The sequence below is a fragment of the Oratosquilla oratoria genome, chromosome 13 (genome assembly GCF_046742065.1).
Source record: "Oratosquilla oratoria isolate Oo_2021 chromosome 13, ASM4674206v1, whole genome shotgun sequence".
In the NCBI taxonomy this organism is placed as follows: domain Eukaryota; kingdom Metazoa; phylum Arthropoda; class Malacostraca; order Stomatopoda; family Squillidae; genus Oratosquilla; species Oratosquilla oratoria.
The window spans coordinates 71,102,819-71,116,002 of NC_134789.1; the positions used below are offsets into that span (position 1 = coordinate 71,102,819).

Below are 13,184 nucleotides of genomic sequence, written 5' to 3' on the forward strand. Positions count from 1 at the left end.
CTTCAGCATCAGCAGCAAGATTCTCTGCACGACCACAGACAATGACACAAACTATGTAAGTGCATTTGTCAACTCTGCACAAGAGGACGTCGTCATACAACCTAGCGAGGACAAGCCTGACGAAGAGCTGGCTGACGAGCCTTAGGTCATATCTATGGAGGAGGCCCTGGACCAGGCTGACGAAGCCGAGTTTAGCCTCCAAAGTGAGTATAATAATTTTATTTTTTTAAATTGAATAAATTAATAATTTATAAATATTAAATAATTTATTGTTCTTTTGGTAAAAACTAAAAAGATGTAAATTATTATTTATTATTTTTTAATTTGCGAATTGTAATAAAATATTAAATAATAAATATTCTTTTTTCAGGTCCCACAATGGAACCATGGTGGCAGGAATATCTTTAGAAGGTCGTCTGCCAAGGCACAGTCTTTGTGGAATGCCCAGGGCCGCCGAACTCTCGCAGCCAACGAGATAAAGGATGCTATCGACAAAAAACTTAAAAGTCCCTGGCGCGACGAGGTGGAACTCCAGCTATGACAGCTATAAGATCCTTTCTGGCCTGCTACAGGACCTGGACACCCGTAAAAAGATCAATGATCTCTGTACCAGCATGCGCCCCAACCCGATCCCCGCCTTTGTTGACGATGACAACGAGGTCATCGTCGAGTACGTCAAAGTTATGGCCCCAGTTGCCAATGCTTTGGACAAAATGCAGTCAGACCAGCATGCCTACATGGGGAACTTCCTTCCCAACTTGATGGTGCTCCAGAGGGACTTGAACCTGCTTAGGGACGACAACAGCATCAAGCATGCCAAGCCCCTCGTCACCTACCTCCTGGGGACACAGGAGCACCATGGCAGAGACAAAAAGGGCTTCACTGAAAGGTAGATATTTTTAATATTTTAATATGATATAATAATAATGATAATATAATATAATTATACAAATAATAAAATATAATATTTTATAGTAATTGAAATGAAAAAAATAACAATCACTAATCAATAATTAAATTAACTCATATCTTAATCTTTTCAGGTTTCAACACATGTTTGAGGACCAGGAGAAGCTCCTTGCGACTGACTTCCACCCCAGGTTCCGTCTAAAGATGGTCAAGTACATATGTAGGACAAATCCTGACTTGTACAACCTGTTGAGGGACAAGATGGTGTCGGACCTTGTGGCCCACCTCCAGGCCACAGTCTGTGGCCAGCCACACCAGCGAGCACGACGAGTTTGTCTTCCTTCTTGAGGACGAGGAGGAGCCTGTGGTGGTGGCCAACCTGGAGGAGGAGGTCGGCAAGGAAGTAGACACTTGGGGCGCCATTCTCGGCACAAGCATCATGAAGACCTCCCCGGCAAACTTCCCCAAGGAGCACAGGCAGCACTGGGTGAACTGTTTCATCAAGTATAACACTCCCCTGCCCTCGTCTGCCTCAGCTGAACGACTCTTCAGCTTCGGCTCGGACATTTTGAGGCCAAAGCGAGCCTCTCTGACCAATCTGAACTTTGAGAAGCTGACCTTCATGAAGGGAAACTTGAAGTTGGTTAAGAAGGAGAGAGAGAGAGGGCCGACAAGTTAGAGTGAATCTGTGAAGAGTGAAGAGTGAAGACTGAAGTGTTGTGAATTTTTGTTTTAAATGTTTTTACTGTTTTGTTTTGTGAACTTTTGTTTTTACTTTTTACTGTATTGTATTAATAATTTGTTTTTCTAGTAATAATTTGTTTAATAAATAATGTAGATATCTTAAAAAACACTTTATTTAATCGGAAAGCTTTAAATTTAGATTCGGAAATTCGGAATGAGTAAAATTTAGGTTTGGAAATGTTCGGAAGGTATCGGAATTAAGGTTCACTTTGCTATTTTTTAAAGATTCGGAGGTTCACGGACAAATATTCGGAATAAATGTTCGCACCGAAATTTTGAAAATCGGGTTCTCTATTCGGAGGCTCGGAACCTAAAACCGGCGAAGATTCGGATTCGGATTCGGAACCCAAAAAAAGGTTCGCGCTCCCACCTCTGAGTACTACATATACAATAAAGGACTATTACATATACAATAAGGGAGTATTACATATACAATAAACATATACAATAAGGAGAAGAATGACATATAGTAACTATAAGTAACTATAAGAGAGAAGAATTACTACATGTCTAAACTTGTGACGTCATCACCAAATGCAAACTAGCAGACGCCAAATATTTTCGACAAAAAGTCCCTCAGAAACTACATTTGACATAAGATATTTGTTTTAAATGTGGTTCTCGTGAAAATAGATATGACAAAAGAAAAAAGGAAAGTTGTACCCTCCGCCTTTCGTATCAGTTACTTTGTATTTTACCACAAACACTTGGGGTTGTTATGATTTACTTGCAACATTTTTCTAATACTTAACTTCGTAACTGAAGAATAAAAAAGATTAAATGAAGAAAAATATATATAGGATGCTGGAAAGTAAAATAATACCTAAAAAAGGAATACCTCGTTCCGAGTAATATCCATTTCTTATTCTTATCTTAAAGAGATTTTTATTTTGAAGTATTATGTGGAATTTGCACACTATAATTTACTACGTGATTCAGATACATGTATTCTTAGTTCTTGTGTGTTTTCAGTGTTAGTTTTTTATAAAACCTAACAAGAGAATTTGTAATCCCGCGAAATCCAAGAAATGCTGAAATGCCTTCGTTTGTTTACTTACTCCCTCACGATCAGTGTGGGAGGTCGGCAGTAGCGGTTGGGGACGTGGAGATCTCTGTTAGTTGAAATAAGTTAATCATGGGTGGTGTGGCCTCAGACCGCATTATGACAGGCGCTACTGGTAATTCGTGTTCAAAGAAGAAGAACTCAGTTGCAAGACGACGATGGAAACTTTTAGCTGAGGTCGGTAGATAGTGCTAAGTTGGGATGTAGCCTTGTGACATTCCATTTGACACTTTTTATGTGCATGTTTGGGAAGTTTGTCACCCAGATATTTTTGACAAGAAGTATTGAGCTCACATCAGCAGAAGCAGTAATTTTCAGGTTGCTCTTAATGTACATTACATTGACTATTATGCTTCATTACCGATTTTGCGCCTTTTTAAACTTTTGTGTAATATAGAATAGTCAGTGTAGTGGAGGTACGGGCACAAAATAAAAGATAAAAAAAATATCCCTTAAATTCTTGTTGCATATGAAAGACAGTTTCAATAGAAACAAAATACTTTTTCAATTTTTTGAAATAGCTTGGAAATAAGGATTAAGTAGGTACAGGCACAAAATTGAAAAAAAAATTATCCCTTAAATTCTTGTTGCATATGAAAGACAATTTCATTAGAAACAAAATATTTTTTAAATTTTTGAAATAGCTTCAAAAATAAGGGAGATATGATTTTTTTTTTTATTCCGAATTTTTGGCTAGACTTTACCATAAAAGGTTAGAATTGAGGGTGGTAATTTGTAAATATTTTGGTTAAGAAATCCAAATAAACTCTAAACCACTGGTTAAATTTTATTCAAATTTGGAATACTTGGGCTTTATGGGTCAACAAATTACCTGAGGATGTCAAAAACAATGTGAAACATCTCCATCATACCAAATTTGCCTTTTCATGGCAAATATTAAGCTGTCAATTTAGAGGTGATCATCAGTACAATCCAATGGTCTCACTAATCGCCAACCAAACTCAAACAATAACGGTTTTTGCTCAAATGCACAATTTTATATAAAAATTTAGCATATGGTTGCATTATTTGACCTATTTTCTTTAAAATGTGTGATTTCCATGTAATTTGATCAAAGAGAAATTACGTTTTTATTCTATGAAAAATTACTGACCACAGCTATGAATACCGTCCGACTCACTAATAACCGACCAACACCAACCAAACCTAAACAAGGGCGGTTTTTGCTGAAATACACGATTTTATATAAAAAATTAGCATATGGTTGCATTATTTGACCTATTTTCTTTAAAATGTGTGATTTCCATGTAATTTGATCAAAGAGAAGTTACATTTTTATCCTCTGCAAAATTACTGAACACAGCTACGAATACTGTCCGACTCACTAATAGCCGACTAAACCCAAACAATGGCGGTTTTTGCTGAAATGCACAATTTTATAAAAGAAATAGCATATGGTTGCATTATTTGACCTACAGTATTTTCTTTGAAATGTATGATTTCCATGTAATTTGATCAAAGAGAAGTTAAGTTTTTATCCTCTGCAAAATTACCGACCACAGCTATGAATACCGTCCAACTAAACTAATAGCTGACCAAACCCGAACAAGGACGGTTTTTGCTGAAATACACTATTTTGTATAAAAAAAATTAGCATATGGTTGCATTATTTGACCTATTTTCAGAAGCAGTGTCGCAAGACACAGCACATCCACAGCAAGGCCGCTTCATTTAATCGGCGACCCCCCCTCTCCGTCCCCCCTTGCATATAAGGAGAGGACGGGGAGAAATCCCTCCGGGCTGCGTCAAAATTTACTCACACATACTACCCCACCCCCCACAATATAGGTACAATAGCTTTACTCTTTGGGTATTTCCTTTTTCCCAAATTGTTTGGATAAGTTCATAATTTTTTGTTTTTAGTACTTTACCCCCCCCTGCTTAATCAAATATACTGCAGTGTTATCATACCCTGGAGCTTTGCTATTTTTAAGGCTGGTTCTGTACTTCATAAAGTGTAGGTGGTGATGAACTTTAATTTCTAGCCATGTTAATTACTGGCATTCATAGTGTAGTTTTGCTGGATTCTATCAATTTACAGTATTTTTCTTTTGGGTCACAAATGAGCCATCTATAAGTTACAGGTTTTGAGTGCGAACCATTACAAAACATAGAAAATAGTTCCAATTCTCCATTTGCAAAAATGTAAAAACATTTGAAGACAAGTACTAGTACTAATTGTAAGAATGAGCAGATACTCACTGTCTTCTATTGCTATCCTTACTAAGATGGGTTACAAAATTGATGACCATGTAATCATTGAATAAATGAACTTGTGATATCATAAGCTATTTTGAAAATGCTGAAGTTGATATTTGTATACTAGTACAACTGTTTTTGTTAGTGAGACATTTTTATTTTTTTGTACTTATCTTCATAGATAAATCAAGAATACTTTCCAGGCTGTTCAGAAGTCAGGCTTGAGGAATTCACCCCATAATGCTGCTATATCTATGTGCAAGTTCCGAGGATTTGGCTTGATATGTATGACTTCTATAAAGGAAAACTGGTATGCTGTTACCTGTCTGAATTCCTCCCTGCAGATATACACAAGGTACTTTTACAACATTTGAAGTAGCTTGAATATCCCTCAGTAGATTATATCATTACAAGTTTCTATGCATTACTGTTTTGCATTGTTCTTTTATCTTTTTATCCTACTGCTGTTTATTCTGATTTTACATTTTATGACTTACATCTGAAGATCCTGTCAAATAAATGAGTGAATGTAAGTAGTTAATGAACTATAACACTGAACTGAGATGAAGTGTATGTTGTTAAGTCTGGATATGCAGATGATGATAACTAAAGAGTTGGCATGTTGGTCTGTAGGCTCATTCGGAGAGGATTCAGTCCCAGCCAGCTTATGGGTTTCAACAACACAGGGAATATTTGTAAGTTGTTTATCTTGGGGTATTTGTGGTTCTGTAACTTTGATGGCTGTTGCTCACCTGAATATGAAATGTATGTAACTAAACTGTACTGTGTCCAGGCTTGTTTATATGGTTTAGGCAATGAACTGTGCAATTAAATATCACTGTATGTTTACCATGTTTTTCTGTTCTGAAATATTGGAGTGATTTTTTCTTTGCTATCCATAAAATATTTTTTTAGGTATTTTTGTTTTTAATTTTTGTTCGTGTACATGATTTGAAAAAAAAAACCAATGTATATATCATATTCACAGTTATTCACATTGTGGTGTGCTGTGGAAGTGAAGATCACAAACTAAAAATGTAATTTGCCACAGACATGTTTTTTATGTTTTCTGTGTAATATTTGCAGGTATTTGGCCATCAGAAGAATTATTGACATACTATTGTCTTGGCAATCTGCACCTCTTCAAAGGCAAATCTGTTCTTGAACTGGGTGGTGGAATGACATGCTTAGCTGGCATGTTTGTAAGTGTAGTAACATAATTTGTTGTATTTAGACAGATTAGATGGTGAATTTTTACTGTAGATCTTTATTTTTCTTCTTCCTCCTCCTCCTCTTCCTCCTCCTGCGATAGTGACCAATATTGGATACATGCAAGTGGTGATCCTGCTTCAGAACACAACTTTCACATTATCAGGAGGTGCAGCCTCAAATGGGTCTGGGACCTCTCAGTCAATCTTATAGAATTTCCTCCACCATTTCACAAAAGTTAACCTCTTCCTTACAGTGGCACCTAATATTTACAACAGAGCCTGAAATAGTGCATAAAGTCCAGTATGAGACACCAATTGGAAAGAGTGACCATGTACTCATCGAAACTACACTAAAGGAAGAAATAGACATAGAGAGGAACGAAAAGCATAGGAAAGGAAGACTGAGGTACAACAAAACAGACTTTACAAAACTAAAGACATTCTTCCGGAATGCAAACTGGGAAATATTTTACAGGGAAGAAACAGCAGTGGAAGAGAAATGGAATATATTGATGGAAAACTACAATGAAGGGGTAAACAGGCATGTACCAAGACAAAAGCGAGAGAGAGAGTACATTAAATGTTGGTTCAACAAAAGATGCAGTGAGGCAAAAGACAGAAGGGACAAAGCTTGGAAAAAGTGGAGAAAAGACAAAAAACAAAGCAAATGGCAAATTTATGTTAACTATAGAAATGAGTATGTTAATGTGAGAAGAGAGGAGAAAAGGAACCATGAGAAGGATATTATAGACAAATGCAAAGAGCAACCCAAACTATTCTATCGGTATGTGAATGGTAAACTTAAAAACAAACAGGAATTGGTGAAACTATGCCAAGGAAACATAGAATACACAGAAGATTTAGAGATGGCCGAAGTCATGAACAATCACTTTAAATCTGTTTTCACCAGAGAGAAAATACCGAATTGTGACATAGACAAAAACAAGAAATCTCCCCTCATGAATGAGTTTACAGCATCACTAAAGGAAATATCAGAACATTTATCAAGGCTGGATGTCAGAAAATCACATGGCCCGGACGGTATTGCAAATTGGATTCTAAAGGAGTGCAAAGAAGAACTAACAGACAAAATACACATCTTAATAAACAGCTCACTCAAAGAAGGAAAGATACCCGAGGACTGGAAAAACGCTAACATTGTACCAATACACAAAGGAGGAAACAAAGAAGAACCCACCAACTATAGGCCAGTATCACTAACAAGCACCATTGCCAAAATTTGTGAGAAAATAATCAAGAATAGATGGGTAAAACATCTGGAAGACAATGACATATTAAACCCAAGACAATTCGGATTCAGACAAGGAAGATCATGCTCCACAAACTTAATATGCTTTTACTCAAGACTAATAGACATAGTGCAAGAAAGAAATGGATGGGCTGATTGTGCATTCCTAGACTTGCAAAAAGCCTTTGACAAAGTACCACACAGAAAACTACTAAAAAAACTGGAACACATAGGAGGAATACAGGGAAACCTACTAAAATGGATAGAGGACTTTCTGACTGGTAGAAAGATGAGAGTAGTGCTCAGAGAAAAATATTCAGACTGGAAAGAGGTGATCAGTGGAGTACCGCAAGGATCTGTGCTGGCACCAATAATGTTTGCTATCTATATGAATGACATGGATGAAGACGTGAACTGCTACATGAGCTTCTTTGCCGATGACGCCAAACTGCTAAGGAAAATAGAAACTGATGAGGACTGTGAAGCACTGCAAGAAGACCTAAATAGGGTATGGAACTGGAGTCAGAAATGGGAAGTGGACTTTAATACTAAGAAGTGTAGCATAATGGAGTTTGGAAAAAGCAAAAACAGAATATCAGGAAAATATACAATTGGAACCAAAGAAGTAAAGAAAGTAGGATCCGAAAAAGATTTGGGAGTAATTATCACGAACGACCTGTCCTACGATATACAGATTAACAAAATTGTCGGGGAGACTTACAATTTGCTAAGATCAATAAAAGTGGCGTTTACATACTTGGACGAAGACATGATGAAAAAAATATTGGTTACATTGATAAGGCCTAGATTAGAGTATGCAGCGACATTGTGGTCCCCCAGTACCAAAAAGAATATAAAGAAAATAGAAAGAATCCAAAGAGCAGCTACAAAAATGGCACCTGCACTTGCAAACCTATCATACGAAGAGAGATTGGCTAAACTGGAGTTACCGACACTGGAGCAAAGAAGAGAGAGAGGTGACCTATTGACCATCTACAGAATCATGAAAGGCACAGAGGTACTCGATAGTGAGAACTTACTTAACTGGGACAAAAGAAACACAAGAGGACATGGAAAGAAAATAAAAAAACATAGCTATAGAAGAGAACTGAAGAAAAACAGTTTTCCTCATAGAGTTTTGGACACTTGGAACAAACTGGACAATGAAATAGTATGCGCAAAAACCATTCATGAGTTTAAAAACAAACTAGACACTGCAAGATACAAAGGCGGGACATCACGAGCATAGCTCCCCTTCCCGCAAAATACAACTAGGTAAATACAACTAGGTAAATAGGCATCATGAGGTGCAAGAGGGTATGTGAGGATGCCATTGGCATCCTAATTATATTTATTTTGTAGTTGTAGCTGAGTGACCCCTGAATTCTGTGAACTGGCTTGATCATGTTTTCTGTGTTTATTATTTAATCCCCCAGTGAAAGAGAATAAGTAAGTCAGCAGTGACTTTATATTTTATATTATGTGAGTAATGTGATGCATTATTATACATCAGGCATCTGATGCTGCGCACAATAATTTGACTTGTATTGAACAGGTTAACAGTTGGTGATTGCTTACTTCCTCTCAGTTATGAGCCAGTGGCATAGAAAGTCCCACACAAATGTCTAATGAATTCTTCCTAAAAAGATCTATGGAAGTGTTTGGACAGTTGCCAACCACTATAAGGTTGTGGATTTCCAGTCAGTGAAATTCAAGGAACCAGTTATTGTTTTTTATTCCTCTGATAGATTTATTTGGTGTAGTAACATATTTAAATGTATGCAAGTGGAACTGGTTTGGTGCGAAGGTGAATGTAAACAGGAATGATAGATAGATGGAATTATAAAAGAAATTATCATAGATTGGAGCTAGAAAGAAATGGATGTGTGTATTTCCAAAGAAAGGTATAAATTAAGCTGTGTTCCTTGCAGAATATGGAGTGTGAATTCTAGATAGTATGAAAATGCTGCAAAGGTTTAGGAATCGTTTTGGGAAATGTTGAAAAGTACATTGACAGTGAATATGGATAGCATCAAAGTCGTTAGATCCTAAGGAAGAAGTCTATAATGGGTAACAATTCTGGTGCCTGAGAGTCAGTGGAGGGTGATGAACAATGATGGAAGAAAGAAGGATAATTAAAGCACACAAAATTAAATTGATGTTTAGATTTTCTAGTGAGACCTTATTGCCAATTTAGTGAAACTTGAGGGAACTACCTTGTAACCAGGAACAGTGATGGACACCTGCTTTTGGTGACTGTATGGGAGGAATGTTAAAGAAACTAATTTCCTTGTCACCATCCTCAAAGCCTATCAACACCCTCACTTCATCTTGAAGTTACAATGTTGGCATTAGGTCTCCACATTAACTCCCAGTAAATTTTCCTCCTTTTTGCTTAAGAAGTGCTGACAATTGACAACTGCTCCCTTCATGTTAGTGAGAGACAGAAACTCACACTCTTGGACAACAGAACAGTGTAATGGTTTTTCCTGGAGAGATGTATTTACCTAGTTGTATTGTACGGGAAGGGAGCTATGCTCATGGTGACCCGTCTTTGTATCTTTCAGCATACTTTTTTTTTTTTTTTCTCTCCAGATCTCTTCTGTAGTTATCCTTTTTGAGTTTCTTTTCATGTCCTCTTGTTTTTCCATTGTCCCATTTCAATAAATCATTCCTATCTAGGATTTCCATTCATTTCATTATTCTATAAATAGTCAGCAGATCTCCTCTTTCTCTTTGTTCCAGAGTTGGTAATTCCAGTTTGGACAATCTTTGTTCGTATGGTAATTTGGAGGGAGTTTGTGCCAACTTTGTCATTGCTCTTTGTATTCTTTCTAATTTCTTTATATTCTTTTTCGTACTGGATGTCCATAGTGTTGCTGCATATTCCAGTTTTGGTCTTATTAGTGTAACTAATATTTTCTTAATCATTTCCTCATCCAAGTAGTCAAATGTCACTTTCATTGACCTTAATAGGTTGAAGGTTTCTCCGACTATTTTATTGATACGTTTGTCTTTTGGCATGTCTTTGCTGATTATTACTCCAAGGTCTCTTTCCGAGTTCACTTTCTTTTACTTCTTCACCAATTTTATAATTTCTTGATATTCAATTTTTACTTTTTCCAAACTCCATTATACTACACTTCTTGATATTGAAGTTTACTTCCCACTTTTGAGTCCATTTCCAGATTTTGTCTAGGTCTAATTGTAATGATTCACAATCCTCCTCTGTTCTTACTTTCTTTAGTATTTTTGTGTCATCTGCGAAGAAATTCATATATCACTCCACTCCTTCAAGTCATTTATATATATGGCAAACATGATTGGAGCCAGTGCTGAACCTTGTGGAACACCACTTATCATTTCTTCCCAATTCGAGTATTTGTCTATAATTACTACCCTCATTTTTCTCCCAGTCAGGAAATCTTCCATCCATTCCAATCATTTTTCCTCTGATGCCACCTATTGATTCTATTTTTCTTGATAGATTCTTGTGTGGTACCTTATCAAATGCTTTTTGTAGGTCTAGGAAGGCACAGCCTGCCCATCCATCCCTTTCTTGTATTATTTCCATCAGTCTTGAATAGAAGCAGATCAGGTTTGTTGTACATGATCTTCCTTGTCTAAATCCAAATTGATTTGGATTCAGTATAGTTTCTTCTTCCAGATGTTTAACCCATCTATTTTTGATAACTTTTTCACATAGTTTTGCTATTGTGCTTGTTAGGGAGACAGGTCTGTAGTTGGTTGGATCTTTCTTGTTTCCTCCATTATATATTGGTACAATATTTGCATTTTTCCAGTTGTGTGGTACCTTTCCCTCTGAGTATTTAATTATATTGTATATTTTGTCCACCAACTCCTCTATGCATTCTTTCAGTATTCAGTTAGCAATTCCATCTGGACCACATGATTTTCTGACGTCAAGGTTTTTTATTTGGTCTCTGGTTTCCTTCTGTTACAGTTATTTTCTTCATTGGGGGGATTTCTCTATTCCCTCACAATTAGGTGAATTTTTTATTGTGAATACCGATTTTAAATTATTACTCATAATTTCAGCCATTTCTAGTTCTTCTGTATATTCATAATTTCCCTGGTGCAGCTTTTCCATTTCTTGTTTATTTTTAAGTTTACCATTTACTATCTTTTCCAAGCCTTGTCTCTTTTATCCTTAGCCTCACTACATTTTTTGTTGTGCCAGCATTTATGTATACTCCTTCTTGCTTTTGTTGTGGTATATATTTGTTCACTCCCTCAATATAAATTTCTTTTAGTATATTCCATTTCTCTTCCATCCTTGTTTATTCATTTAGGAATTTTTCCCAGTTTGCATTACGAAAGAATTTATTTGAGTTTCTCAAAAATCATTTTGTTGTACATTGGTTTTCCTATTCTGTTTTCTGTAATTACTCTCAACTTTAATCATAATTGATTCTATATTGTTTTTTCCTTCTGTTATCTTTGTCACATTTAAGTCTTTCCTAGTCAAAAATACTACTACTCCACCCTGTTTTTCCTTTCTATTCTTCATCCAACAGTTTATAGACCTTGTCCCACAGTATTTGGTGGTAGAGTACTTTTTAATTTAGTTTCTACTAACGATGAAAATGACATGATAAAATCGGAGGAAAAAATGAGTGAGGAGTTTAACAATCATTTTCTATCGGTGTTTACTAATGAGAGGTTAGATAAATTACTTGACTGCGATCTGATTTTCAGAGGAGATGAAGAAAGTAGTCTAATATCAGCATTAGTAAAGTAGAAGTAGTCAAGCAGATTGAAAGACTTAAAGCTACAAAATCCCCAGGCCCAGATGAAATTTTTTCTGAGAATGCTAAAGGAGTGTAAATTTGAAATCTGCTACCAGTTAACTGAAATATTTAATAAATCAGTAGACACTGGTTTTGTGACTACTGCTTGGAGACAAGCAAACATTGTTCCTGTTTTTAAGAAGGGAGATAGATCGTTTATATGCAACTACAGGCCAATCAGTTTGACATCGGTTATAGGAAAAATGCTTGAATCAATAATAGTAAATAGACTCAGAGAACACATCGAAAGACATAATTTAATTCATGATTCACAGCATAGTTTCTCCAAGGGTAAGTCATGTGTGACTAATCTTCTATCGTTTTACACTAAAGTATATAAGGCGTCACATGACAATGATAATTACAATATTATTTACCTTGACTTTAGCAAATCATTCAATAAGGTGCCACACCAGAGACTACTAAATAAAATCAAAGCCCATGGCATAGGAGGAAAAGTGTTAGAATAGATTAGAGCTTGGATAAGTAACAGAAAACAGTGGGTCACCATAAAATTAGTAAGATCTAGGTGGGGCAATGATACTAGTGGGGCCCCCCAGGGCTCAGTTTTAGGTCCCTTGTTGTTCATTATGTACATAAACGACTTAGATGATGGGATAAATAGTCATGTTACTAAGTTTGTGGATGACACAATAATAGGATGCCTAATTAGGTCAGGAGACGATGCAGAGATTCTGCAGGATGATCTTAACATTGTTCACATGGTCGGTGAAATGGCAAATGAACTTCAATATCTCTAAGTGTAGCGTGTTAAACGTAGGGCTACACAACCCCGAAAATAGATACAGCTTAGATAACACGCTTTTGGAGAAAAGTGAGTCCGAGAGACACTTGGGAGTTCTAGTGTGTCCAGACCTTAAAACCAGGAAACAGTGCATTAGCGCCAGGAATAAAGCTAACAGAGCATTAGGTTTCATTGCTAGGATGGTAACATTTGCACCCAAGTATCTAAAACT

General features: G+C 36.4%; 1 protein-coding gene across 2 annotated transcripts in view; it reads left to right on the plus strand.

The window, feature by feature from the left end:
• The first annotated feature begins 2,724 nt into the window (after nucleotides 1–2,724).
• LOC143032491 (calmodulin-lysine N-methyltransferase) overlaps nucleotides 2,725–13,184 on the plus strand; it is a 64,444-nt gene continuing 53,984 nt past the window's right edge. Inside the window, exons 1-4 of one of the 2 annotated variants that reach the window (XM_076197368.1) lie at nucleotides 2,725–2,893; nucleotides 5,140–5,291; nucleotides 5,570–5,631; nucleotides 6,023–6,138. In XM_076197368.1, the coding sequence (XP_076053483.1) occupies nucleotides 2,789–2,893; nucleotides 5,140–5,291; nucleotides 5,570–5,631; nucleotides 6,023–6,138 (435 nt within the window). In that variant the 5' untranslated portion in view covers nucleotides 2,725–2,788. Of the gene's footprint in view, nucleotides 2,894–5,117; nucleotides 5,292–5,569; nucleotides 5,632–6,022; nucleotides 6,139–13,184 lie in introns of both variants that reach the window. The other variant, XM_076197369.1, reaches the window with a different exon arrangement.